The sequence below is a fragment of the Petaurus breviceps genome, unplaced genomic scaffold (genome assembly GCF_028583685.1).
Source record: "Petaurus breviceps papuanus isolate PSGF00001 unplaced genomic scaffold, PetGlider_PUasm1.0 140, whole genome shotgun sequence".
Classification (NCBI taxonomy): Eukaryota; Metazoa; Chordata; class Mammalia; order Diprotodontia; family Petauridae; genus Petaurus; species Petaurus breviceps.
This window is the reverse complement of record NW_027185698.1, coordinates 29,131,334-29,144,038: the sequence shown is the minus strand read 5'-3', so window position 1 is coordinate 29,144,038 and position 12,705 is coordinate 29,131,334. Positions and strand designations below refer to the sequence as shown.

General features: G+C 46.3%; 1 protein-coding gene across 1 annotated transcript; it reads right to left on the bottom strand.

The window, feature by feature from the left end:
• Positions 1–6,630: 6,630 nt before the first annotated feature.
• NKX3-2 (NK3 homeobox 2) lies at positions 6,631–9,449 on the bottom strand. The gene is made up of 2 exons (XM_069073971.1): positions 8,888–9,449; positions 6,631–7,124 (listed from the first exon to the last, which is right to left on the bottom strand). Exons 1-2 carry the CDS (start codon positions 9,447–9,449, stop codon positions 6,631–6,633), a joined length of 1,056 nt encoding a protein of 351 aa, XP_068930072.1.
• Between the last annotated feature and the right edge of the window lie 3,256 nt (positions 9,450–12,705).

The following is a 12,705-nucleotide window of genomic DNA, read 5'->3' as shown; positions in this document are numbered from 1 at the left end:
AGAGACAGAGACAGAGATAGATAGAAAAAGATACAGACCAAGACTGACCCAGATACTGATAGAGTGAGACAAAGACAGAGGAGACACACCTACAGAGAGAAGGAAAGAAAAGAGGGGAAAAGACTTTTTTTTTCTCTAGTAGGACTAGAGAATTAGAAATAGACTGACAGGCTACCAGGTCTAGAATCCTTGGCTTTGCTACTAATAGCTCGCATGCATTTTTTTTTTTTTCAACTAGACCTGTGATTTCACTGATATAGGGAGTTCCTAGGGAGGAAACTCCTTCTAACAAAACAGGTCAGCACCTGGGCTGGAATTTATAGTCTAAGAAATTTCGCCTGGGGACACTAAGAGTTTAAGGAACTGCCCAGGGTCACAGAGACAATTTGGGTTAGTTAACAGGACTTAAACACAGATCTTCCAGACAGATCGGCACTTTATTCACTGTTCAACGAAATCTTTCCAATTGTTTTTTTTTTTTTTTAAGAATATTAAACACAGTCCTCTTAACAACCTGATAGATGTGTATTGAAAACTTTATCCCCATTTTGCAGATGAACAAGCTGAACGTCATTGATCTAAAACTGGGAGGGATCTTAGAGGTTGTCTAGTTCATTCCTTGAAGAGGTGATCTGCCTTGCTCCAGGTCATACAGATTCTAAGGAGCAGAGCTGGGACTAGGAGGTTGTTACTGGCCTATGATCACACACACCCCTAACGTTTGAAAGCCCTGTCTCCAAAATAAGTTCGCTGATTACAAGACAGGAGAGTTGTTTTTTTTCTACATCACACATTTGCCAATAATTTTCTTTGGAGAGTCAGTTCCTCTTTTTGGGATCCAGTTGCTGAATCTGCAATTCTAGAAGATATTCCTTTCAAATTTTAAGCCGCTATGAATCGACTTCAGTCTTCCCTTGGATTTAATGGCTCCCCATTCCCGAAAATGCCAGAGGCTACTTTCCCGCCATTAACCTTTTCCCCACTCACACAAAACAAACAGCTATTTGAAAGAAGGAAAAAAAAACCCATCACCCCAAAGCCTGTCCATTTCTGTTGGCGGCTCCTAAAAAAAGCATAAGCGCCACTAGCTAAGACTGGGTATTCAGCTTTGTCCTCAGACTTGTTAACCCCCAAATCAATAAACATTTATTAAGAGCCTACTGTTTGCAAAGTCCTGCTCTAGATGCTGAGGCCGTTACAAAGATAAATAAGATCTGGTCTCTGCAGTTCAGAAGTTACCATGGGAAACAGGACGTGTGCTCAAATACTCATTATGCCAAGAAAGTTGGCTCATATAGTGGCAAAACTCCAACTCTTCGTTCTCCCTTAGAATTCCACCTGCCCTTTTGAAATTTAGAATGTCCTGCTTTTTTCATCCACACGTGTTCCTAAAGTTTGCCTCAATTTTCATTTCCCCCTCCCCCCCATCTTTCCATCTCTGTTGAAATGGAAGGAACACTGGACCGAGGATATGAAGAGTGAGGTTCAGGTTCTGGTTCTGACATTTACTAGTTTGGCTCCTTAACCTCTGGAGATTAGATGTCCTCATTTATAAAATATCACAATACGTGCCCTGTCTGCCTCACAGAGTTGTTAGGGATCAATATAGTGTCATGAAAGTGTTTGGTAAGGTGTAAAAGGCTATAGAAACATAACTTATTCTTTCTTTAAAAGTCAGTCTGCTTTCAGTCCTTTCCTTCCTTCCTTCTTTCTTTCCTTCCTTCCTTCCTTCCTTCCTTCCTTCCTTTCTTCCTTCCTTCCTTCCTTCCTTCCTTCCTTCCTTCCTTCCTTCCTTCCTTCCTTCCTTCCTTCCTTCCTTCTCTTTTTTCCTAACTTCTGGTGCCCATTCATCTCTTTGTCTGCACATTTGGCTAATGTTGCTTAGTGCCCTATCAATGCTGCTTTTGGGGTTTATGTTTGTCATTAAGGCTTTCTCCTAAAACAGCTATCTATTCCTAACACTCCAGAACCCACTGCTTTCTCACTATCAGGGCTGTTCCCCGAGACTTCAAGTAATTTTTGTTTTCCATTTCTCTGATGCATTCCTCCTGTACTATTGTGTAATTATACTTTGTTAGTCCTATCAAAGAAAGTGATACATTTCCCTGAGGGCTAAGCAGAACTCTGCACCCACGAGCCCTTAATAAATATTTGCTGGATAAAGAAATGAATAATTAGGGAGAAATGTCTGTCCCAAAGGCATTCTCAACCCCATCTCCTTCCCCTCTGAGGGCTTGAGAAAGTAATTTTGTTCTGGAGATATTAAGCAGGTCTTCAAAGTTCCTTGGGTCGGAGTGAGGATTGTAGTCTTCCTCTTGTTGGATCTGGCATGATAATTACCTTTTTTTTGAGAGAATTTTTGTGCTTGGTAGATACGTGAAGGTATAAAAAGTATAGACATAGAGTCTTCTGCTATTTGGCTGAAATATAGAAAACTTTGAGTGAGGAGATGAGTCTAAAAAGAACTCTTAAACCTGGTCTAGAGCTTTGAGTGTGAGGATTCAGTAGATCTGGTTTAGAATGAAGGGTTAGAGATTTCCAATGTGTGTCTGCACAAGTTCCTTTACCTCTCTGAGCCTCAGTTTTCTCCTCTGTAAAATGCCATAATAACACAGAACTTTACGCTATCTACCTCAAAGGGCTGTGAAAATAGTGCACTGCTATACTTAACACTGAGTTGATATGAATTCTGATTGCAATGAGTTGGTAAGAATCAGTGTTCTTTGGTCTACCCTTAAAAAAAAAAACTGCTCACACTCTTCACCTCTAGCCCCCTGTACTGAGTTAAATCCATCTCTAACCCCAGCTCCGACACATAATGGTCGCGTGCTTAATGTTTTAAAAATTGAATTGAATTAAACCTGAATTTCAGGTTCGTGGGGTTGAAAACACAGTTGCCCCTGTCTCACTAGACGATGCTCTTCCGCTAGGCTTGAGAGTTAGTTGGCTCTGGAAATTAAAAAAAGAAACAAGAAAAGACTAAAACAGGGAAAGTTTATCGGATACCTGCCCTCTTCCCTCCCACTCCGGGACAGGCTGGGAGGGGTAGGATAGGGTCCGCTGTGGTCCTTTGTAATTTGCCGCGGGAAGAAACTTCTCCCAGTCCTCAGCTTTCCTCTCGGGTCTCTGTTCACTCCCAGTGTCACTCTGACCCGTGCCGGCATCAAACCCTAGAAAAGAGACTGAGACAACCCGAGAATGGGGTCAGGATGAATCTGATAGCAAGTCTCAGCCGAGGTGCAGCTCTGATGTTCTGCCTACCAAGGCTGGGTTGTGACTCTAGCCATTTCACTGAAAGGCCAACGCAGAGGGGTCTATCTTGTCTAGTGGACAGAGACCAGGCGGCCGAGGGTTTTCGGGAGGCCCTTACCTTGGGGAAAAGAAAAAAGAAAGGAAAGGAAAGGTGATGGAGATTCTCCAGTACTCCCCTTGGAGCCCAGTCTCAGGCTTACTGGCCCTGGTGGTAGGGGGTCCACGGTTCAAGGCGACAACCCAGCTTCTGGCCGGGGGGAAGAAAGAGTCGCAACCTAACCCAGTCCCTGCTATTGAACAACTGTTATTTCTACCCAGCAGAGTTGTAGTTGTCAATTGTGCCTTGAGCCAGCTCTTGGGGAAGGAAGAATTCAAGGAGAAAAACAGTTGTCAGCTCCTACTAAGTGCCAGGTACTGGACTAAGTTTTTCCTCCTTTGGTAAATAAAAAGTATTTTGAAAGAAGCTGTGCTCATGAAAGTAGCTACAGCCTTCGCCTCTGTCGCCTTTTAAGTAAACCCTATTATTTTCCCGAACTTTATTGGAAAATCGTTATGGTGCTGATGGGGAGTTGGAAGTCTCCATGCGGATAACCTCCTAAGTTCCGAAATAAACCTCCAAGCGTTTGCCCAGGACCGACACTTCCTTTTTGTATTTACATAAGCGCTGATTCGATGTGGTTGAAGTGAAATCTCAATAATGCTGATCTTAATTCATCTGAGCAATATTTTCCCTAACAGCCCTGTGACAGCCCGTCAGATCAAGTCCAACAAAGGAACCAAAGAAAGGAAGCATGAAAGAAAAAAGATGATGGTTTTCTATGTCATCGCATGGTCTACATCACCTTCCTTCTCATCACCTGGGAGACTTATGAAAAAAAAGAGCACCTCCTCCACAGGGCCAGGGAGAAAAGTTTTAAGGGGCTTGCCGTCCTCTCTCTCCATCCCCTTATCCTCAACACCATTGAAGTGAGGAGCACTTAAATGATTAAAATGGTTTGTCGTCATTTAAAAACTAAGTGTTCCAAAACGATACCTGACCCTCTGAGACTGGAAAGCTCATCAGATGCTCCTAAATCAGCCAAGAGGAAGTCATAGCAGGAGGTGCAGGTTTTAGCAATTTTCATAACCCTATTGGAGGAACTCTGAAAATCAAAGAAAAGAGGAAAGCTATCCTAGGTCGCTCTTTTCACTGAGACATGCATTTTGTAGTGGAAATAGAAAAAAAAAAACATTAAAAAAAAACCTACACCCTTATTGCAAGGGTCAAGTTACAATCTAAATTCGTTTTAAACCACTGGAGAGAGTAAAATTTGAACAGAGACAAAGACTCAGGGCTCTGGGAAGAATAGAAAACCCAGCAGAGGACTTGGAAAATATTGGAGAACTGACATAAAGTGTGTTAGGGGTAGGTGTAGTGAAAGCTAAACAACTTGTTTGTACCTTGACCATAATAGTAATTTAATAAATGTTTGTTGAATTTAAGGGAATGAGCTACTTTGTAGTATAAAGAACCAGTAGCAGAGTAGGCCTGAAATCCTATAATATTGTATCAGTGTTTGCCCCCACATAGGCATTTAAATGCAGATCTTTATGTCCACCGTTAGGTTTTAAATTTAACATTGAAGTTAACACAACTTTCGTCATGCATATTTGTGGGTACATGGGCATATGATAAATGAAGTTTTCCCTGCATAGAGTACAGACACAATTTGAACATTAGACCTGCAATAAAGAGGTACATCTTCCAACAGAATCCAGGGTGAGGGTTTTTCAGGCTTTGGGTAAATAATGCCGAACTCACAATTCAAGGAGAGTTCAAGATGCCCGCTAGAGAACGCAGAGGCCTCTGGATTGTGGGTTTCTGTAGAGCGCCTAGTGAATGAGGGCTGGAGAGATAGCCTATCCGCTTAAACAAATTGTCTTCTACAATGACGCTGAAGTGCCTCAAAGAGTCATTCGGAATTAGGACGGGCTAACCCCCTGACTGGGCCAGCAGAAGGAGATAACTGTGGAAAATTGCCAAGCTCAGCAGCCTAAAGCTGCCAGTTCCCTTGTCAGTTTCCAACTCTTCGTTGCCGCCTCGTAAAAACTGTTGTGTTTGCGACGGTGGTAAAAACGGACAGGGCAGCTGGTCTAGGTTAATGGGCATCGGAGTTTGAATGGTGTCTTCTTCGCGGGGGACCAGAAGTGTTTCGGTTTTTAAAAAAGGAGCCCTTAGGCCATCCTAGATTAATTTAGTTTTGTTCCTGCCTACGTGCATTTGACAGCGAAACTTAGAGAAGACAACACAGAATACGATGTGTTCAACTAAACTTTATAAATTAAAAAATAAAAGCGGAGATGGCTTACAAATATTCACAATTCTTTTAAGAGTAATACTCTAGTTGAGTGCATGGTGCCCTTGAGAAGCAAAGAGGTGAACTGGAAGAAAACCTCAGTAAGCACGACATGGAGAACAAACATAACACATTGTTTTCTTCAGGAGAATTATTTGGGTGGGGGGCAGGAACAAGGAAAGAAAAGGTGAAGGGGCACTGGAAAGTACGGAGATTCCTATCTGAAGACAACGGTTTTTAAAACACTGACTAGAAATATTCACATTGAATACAAAAATAATGACAACAATAATAATTTTAATACAGCTGGAAAGTGCTACGAGTCGTAACTCCCTTTAAAAAGAAAGAAAGAAAAGAGTCTCCGTGAAAGTCTCCCTCAAGATGGATACACTGCATTAGCCTGGGCCTCACACTAGTCCACTTAAGGTCCTGCGGCGCTAGTCACGGAGAGCGAACCAAGGGGCGTAAAACGAGGCTTACTTACATTCAGCACCGAACAGGGCCAGCTGCAGGGCCACAGGCTCAGGCGCCAGAAGAAGTGGGGGTTGGGTACAGGCACACAGACCCAAATCAAAATAACCAAGACAGCACCGATCCTTTTCAATTCATCCTCCAGGCTGCCGTTGGTACGACTCCTGTGGACTTTGGGTCTAATCGATCCCTTTCCCCCAACTCCATATCAATCCAATTAAAAAAATAGATATGTATATACAAATATCTCGGTAACATGGATACCATGAACTCGTTTGGCCGAATGGACGAAGCTCTCGGCTTGTTGTAAATGTCTGTGAAGTTAGGCAACTTGACAAATAACAATCCCCTATCCTCCCCCACACCCTTATCCTGTCCCCTCCCCCAAGTTAATCCCTTACTCCCCCATCCTTAAAGAAAAGCCACCTCAGACTCAACAACAGCCATAATAACAAAAATAAAGAAATCATAATAAATAATGTCATTGATGTCCTTTTCCTCGGATGACTTGGGGCACAAGTCTGTTTTTGTGGAGGCATCTGGGGACCTGGCTCGTCGTGGTCGCAGTCCTTCATTGGGTTCCAGCTGCGGCTGTGCAGGTGGAGAGGGCCCAGCCCGGAAGACAGTAGTAGGGGTAGTAGTAGGAGGGCTGAAGGGAGAGCAGGGAGGGGGGCCTGAGCACCTCTCCCGGATGGTATTGTCTCTGATCGTCCCTCACTAGCACTTTGACCGCCACTTTCTTGGCAGCTGGAGCCGAAGCTAGAAGGTCTGCGGCCATTTGGCGGCGCTTGGTCTTATAGCGGCGGTTCTGGAACCAGATTTTCACCTGAGTCTCGGTGAGTTTCAGAGAGGCTGCCAGGTCGGCTCTCTCGGGGCCGGACAGGTAGCGCTGGTGATTGAAGCGGCGCTCCAGCTCGAAGACCTGGGCGTGAGAGAACGCGGCCCGGGAGCGTTTCTTCCGAGGTTTGGGCGCAGATGGCTCCTCCTCTCCAGGGCCCGCTCCACAAAGGAGTTTCTCGCACTTGCCGCCTCCGCCTCCGTCCTCCTCTGTCCTCGGGCTGCGATCTGCAGAGGGCAGGGGGAGAATAAAAAGGAAAGCAAGGTCAGTTTCGAGGCCCCAAGTACAGCCGTAGGAGAAATGGATCTCCTGAGACCCTGGGAGGGGCTGGGAGACCCTTTCTACAGACTGGCCGACCATTTCTGTGGCTCCTTTTCCCAGGATCTGTCCCAAACTAGATGGTGAATTGTTGAAAGAACCACTCATTAGCAGCTTCACCAAAGGCGCTAAACCGGATTCTGGCACGAACGAACACTGTAGATCTTAATCACTGTTGGTTTTTTGTTTCTAGTTCTCTGTCTACCATCTTTCTCTCTCTGACTTTTCTCTCTTTCCATTAGTCCTATTTCCTCCACCACCCCTCTGCCCTAATCTCTACCATCCTTTCCTTCTCTGTCTCCAGTTTCTTTTACGCCCCCTCCCCCCCCCCAAGTACCACATAAATCTCTCCCCGTTTCTCAATAGCACCTGATAGGTTGCGATCATCATTGTGGCAAGGAAAGGGAATAGGGTGGGGATGAAAGATTGGACTCGGAAGTCTGCAGAGGTATCAACCCGGCAAACTTGAAGTGACAGAGAGCAATGAAAAGATGAGCTTTGCTTGTGGTTTCCCTCTCCACCTTTTGTGGCTCCCGCCCCTTTGCCTCCTTTGGTACCCCAAGGTGGAAGTAGCCGGGGTGGGACAGGGAGCTAGGACTTTTCCTATTTTCCTTGAACCGTCTTTACTTTTTTTTTTTTTTTTTCGGGAGGGCGGGGTGGGGGGGGGGGGGGGGGGGGGGGGGGGCTTGGCGCACCGCTTCATCACTTCAACTTCTTGCTCCCAACTCACAACCCTTAGGGGAAACAGAGGTCCCTCGGAACTGGGCCTTCAATAGCTTGGTCAGAAACCATTTTGCCTTCTGCAGTACTCCGAGGCCTACAGCCGCCGGCAGAGTGAAGAAACAGAATGGAATGGGGCTCTGGGTCTCTCCTTACGGATAAACAAGGAGTGAAACGCAAACAGCTTTCCTAGATTACTCTCAGCTCCCAGTCGTCTCTGACCCAGAAGACATGAAGTTGAAATACTGCATTAAAGGCTTTAAAAAAAAGTTTTTCCCAACCGGTCCTGGCTTCCTTTTCCGCCAGTGCCTCCTCTCTGGCTCTACCGTTTGCTTTGCTTAGCTCGGAAGCAAGGTTTTGAATCACTTTGGCTTAACTGCTGCCATGGTTCTGAGTCCCCTTCTGCCCAGTACCTCTCCGTCTAGAAAGGTTTTAGCTCCGAGGTGTTTTTGCTTTAATCTTTTGCTACTCGCCAAACTTCTCACTCCTTTTCTCTCTCCACTTAAAGAGAAATTTGGGGGCATCGGAGGCCATATTCTTTTTAACATCTTGTACTCCCAAGGGCTGAGACCTGGGACACTTAGGATGCTGGGTCACTTGACCTCTAGCCCGGATGGGAAGGGAGGTGAATTGGGGTCCCTCGTTCACCGGAGCGCACGTGCTTGGAGCTAATGGGGAGGGGGCAACATGAGAGGGGGAAAGATCCGAACAGACTCAATGAATTCTCCCCAGGGATCTCCTTCCACTCGGGATGGTGGGGAGGGGGTCCTGGCTTCTAGGGTACTCAGCGGGAACTTGATTATTTCTCTAAATCTTGCCCCAGCTAATCTCAGGTGCCGAGCCCATGCGTGAAATTTCAGCTCCAGGATACAGTCTTTCTCCCCCTGCCCCCCTCCCTCTTCCCTCCACTCTCATTGCCCAAGCCCAGTTCGTCTCCCCTCCCATTCTCTACCAAGAAACTCAAGCAGACCTGAGACGCTGGCTGACATCTCACTGTCACTCAGGCCTGGGGGCTCTTCTTCCAGGTCTTTGGCCTGAACCTCTGGTCCCGGTTGCCCCCTGCAGGGAGTCTCCTGGGCGCGTCCCGCGCCGCTAGCTATAGCGGGCAGTCCTGCAGTCTCCGCCGGGCAGCGCCGCTCCCCTTCGTTCTCTTCGCTCAGAGCCGAATCCGAGTCCCAGCCCCTCGGGCTCCCAGCTGTCCGCCCCACAGCCACTGCTGCTGCTGCCGCCGCCGCCGCTGCCGCCGCCGCTGCCGCTGCAGCAGCCACCGACCTAGGCCCCGCCGGGGAGGGCAGGAGCGTCTCCCCAGCTCCCCCCACAGTACCCGAGTCCATTTCTCCAAAAAGCCTCCAGCAACAGGCTGGAACCGCCGCGGCCGAGCCTGCAGGGGCTGCGGCTCCCCTAGCCGGGGGCAGGCGTCCTTCCAAGCACGGATGTCCTGCCCTCTCCTCCTTCTTGTTAAGAATCGCCTGGATGGAGAAAGGCGTCAAGGTGTTACCGCTGCGGACAGCCATCTGCCCCGTGAGGGGCAGCTGGCCAGGCCCGGGGCAGGGAGCAACCCCTGCTCCGGAGGAGTCGGGGGATCCAAGACCGAAGAGAGAGAAAGAGCGAGCGAGCAGACGAGAAGAAAATGACCGTTTTGACTGGAGGCCCCCCCAGCCTATTCCTCTGCACGATTCCCTCCCTGTCACCGAAACCACCGCCCCACACACCCCTGCTTCCCACTCTCCACGGCCTCCCCCCCTCCACCGTCCCAGGCCCGACCCACCCTCCAGCCCCCCACCCCGCCCTCAAATCCAGTGTCCAAGTGTCTTCTCCGCTCAGCTGGATAATCTCATGTCTCTCGTGGCTGCTGCCCCTTCTCCCTTCGCTCAGCTCAGGAGTGGACGGACTACGGAGGGAGGGGTGGCGCGTGGGGGGGTAGGGGTGGGGAGAGGAGGAGGCCTGACTGATGCAGCTCCAACTTGCCACACTCAGGCAACAGTCCTCTCTGGAGCTCTGCACGGACTGACGGCCCGGGACACTTTTTTATTTTCCTTCCTCGTTCTTTCTCTCTCCTGAACTCGCTTTCTGTTGCACTCTCGCGGGTCTCCTTTTCCAGCTGTGGCTATTGGAGCTGAGGTGGTGTAAGCAGCTGGATTCAGGCAGCGCAGGACACTTTCCCCGCCCCCCTCCCGCTTCTATCTGTTTCTTTTCCCTTTCCTTCTCCTTTTTCTCTCAGCACTGGTGTCATTGCTCACCTATGAGTGACAGCTGTGGTCCACGCCTTCCCATTGGGCAGGGCCGGGCTCAAGCAGGCAGCTGATTGGCCAGCTCCAGCTGGGCAATGTTGATTTTAACAGACAGAACTGTGCGAGTTGGTGAGAGGAAGACCTGGGTTCGGGATTAACCCCTTCTTTTCTAAATCTGCTGGTCCCACAGCCTCATCCAGCTATGTATCATTTTATAAACGCACTGCATTATAAACTAAATTTTCTTTAGATGTATATACTAATATATTTCAGTGCATATAAGAAACACAATGAAATCAACTCACTCAAAACGTGTTCATAAGTTAAAGGAAATATGGATACACACAGTGACAACGTATCTCTTTTCCAAAAGATTCGATAAATACAACAAATAGAATACGCCCCTCCTTTCCTGCTTCCTGTGACTCAATTCTAGGCGTATTCCATCCTTTCGTTCTTCCAGTTGTTTGGAAAGGTAGTCAGATAAGTAAAGCGCAAAACAGAAATTTCTAAAAAGATGGTTTATGTAGGAATAAGTATACCGTAAAATGGGAAAGCTTCTTAGAAAGCAACCTGAAACTGAATCCTGTGATCTCACCGGGTGATTAATTCTGTATTTCAGTTTGAGTTTATTTAGTTTTATTCTAGAAGACAACTCTTCCGAATTTTCCTTATATGTAAAATACCATACAAGTTGAATACCTTTAGCCTTAAAATAATAAAGAAAAAAAGAAATAGCTAAGAACTGACATAGTTTTCTGTTATTCTGATACATTGGATACACTGAAAATTATTTTTAAAAAGTAAACTTTAAATCCACCAAAGAAATCAAATAAAAAAAAGAAATATTTTGAAAACTATTGCCTATGAATGTTACAAAAATTTTGGTCAAGCAACACTATTGTCTTCCATAAAACAATATTGCGCATTTAATGAGACATTTACAACCACTGAAAAATTAGCTAAATTAAAAGTAGGACAATGCTAATTCTTTATATTGCTGGAATTATTGATGTCCGTAACTGACATCATATTTCTTTCTACCTAACACTTTTAGGAAGACAGAGGGGTTGTCAGGTTCAGTGTTTGAGTGAAAATTGTACCCACTATTCACATTTTCCACACAGAAAGAGGATTTTTTTGGCCTCTTTTTTTTTTTACTTCTAACACATTTACACACACCTTGATTTTTGCTATTTTTATTATTGCATTTAGAAAAACTTCAACAAAGAAGCGAAATGATTTCTTCAGATTCCACGGTGAGCAAACTTAGTTTTCAGAAGCAGTCTGTGGTGTCAGAGATTTGTCTGTGAACGTATAATGTAGAGAATATTTTCATCCTTCGGCACTGACACTCTACCATAGGTACCGAATTACACTGAAGCAGGAGTAGATAATGGGCTATAATAGATTTTTATACTCCAGGGGATTTGGGGAAGGGGAATAGGGAAAGACTGAAATCGACAGGTGGCCTTTGTAAATACAGTAGACTGACAGATCTGGAACTGTGTGCAAAGCACAGGTAGACTGCTTTAAGGGATTAGGACTTGACAAGATTGAAGCATTCCGTGAGTGCTGAAACAGGCATGTAGATTTGGATATCTAATAACCGCGTGAAAAGATCAACCATGTACAGGGAGGTTGTTAAACTTAGGCGATTTGCAGCCACAGAAAGCCTCCGAATTGGTGAATTTAACTAGCGGAGAACTTTCTCAGCAGAGAAAAGTGTTTTTTTTTTTTTTCTGGGCGATTTAACTTTGTATTAGTGTGTATGCCTCTGTCTAAGGATTTCTCCGTGACTGGCAGGACCCTTAAGGAACGTAACGGAGTATAACAGAGCAGTAGGTAAGCTCTGGGAGTGTGGTATAAATGCATTCGTCCCACTCACAAGTTCCAAAAGCTGTTTTGAGCCATATTATGTAGCCATAAAATATAGTTTTTGCTGCGCGTGTATAGTGCCCCAGGGTTTCTCAGTCTGGTGCAACGTCAGTAAAGTAGGTTGGGGGAGGGTAAAGTGGTTACCAAGATGCACGTGAGTGCATGTTGCGGGTTTTCTTGGCGTATGTAAATAAAGATTCTCAGGAAAGGTAGTGTGGGGGAATGGGGATTATTTGCTGACGCTGGGTGAGCTGGAGACACCCAGGACGGGAGGCGTGTGTACAGTGCACGCTTACACTGGGAGGGTTCTCCTAAGAATGAGCTAAAGAGAATAAAATCCCAGGGCTTTGGGGAGTTTGGAGAAGAATTTTTGGAGAAATTTTTGAAATCCTGCTTCAGGGAAACTGAGAGACCACGAAAGTCTGCTTTGCAAGCCTCCAAGTCCAAATTGTTGGAAATACCTGCGGTTAGTTTACAATGGTTGTAATTCTTCTTTCCTGATTTATCAGGGCTACCCAGTGGAACTGGGGCCAGGCCCCGGCCCTGGTGCCGAATGGCGCCTGCTTGAACTAGTAGCGGAACCGCATCGCCGGAGTACTGAGGGCTGTAGGTGCCTTTTCTGAAAGAGAGCAAGCCTTTGGTGGTGGGAATGCCTGTGGAC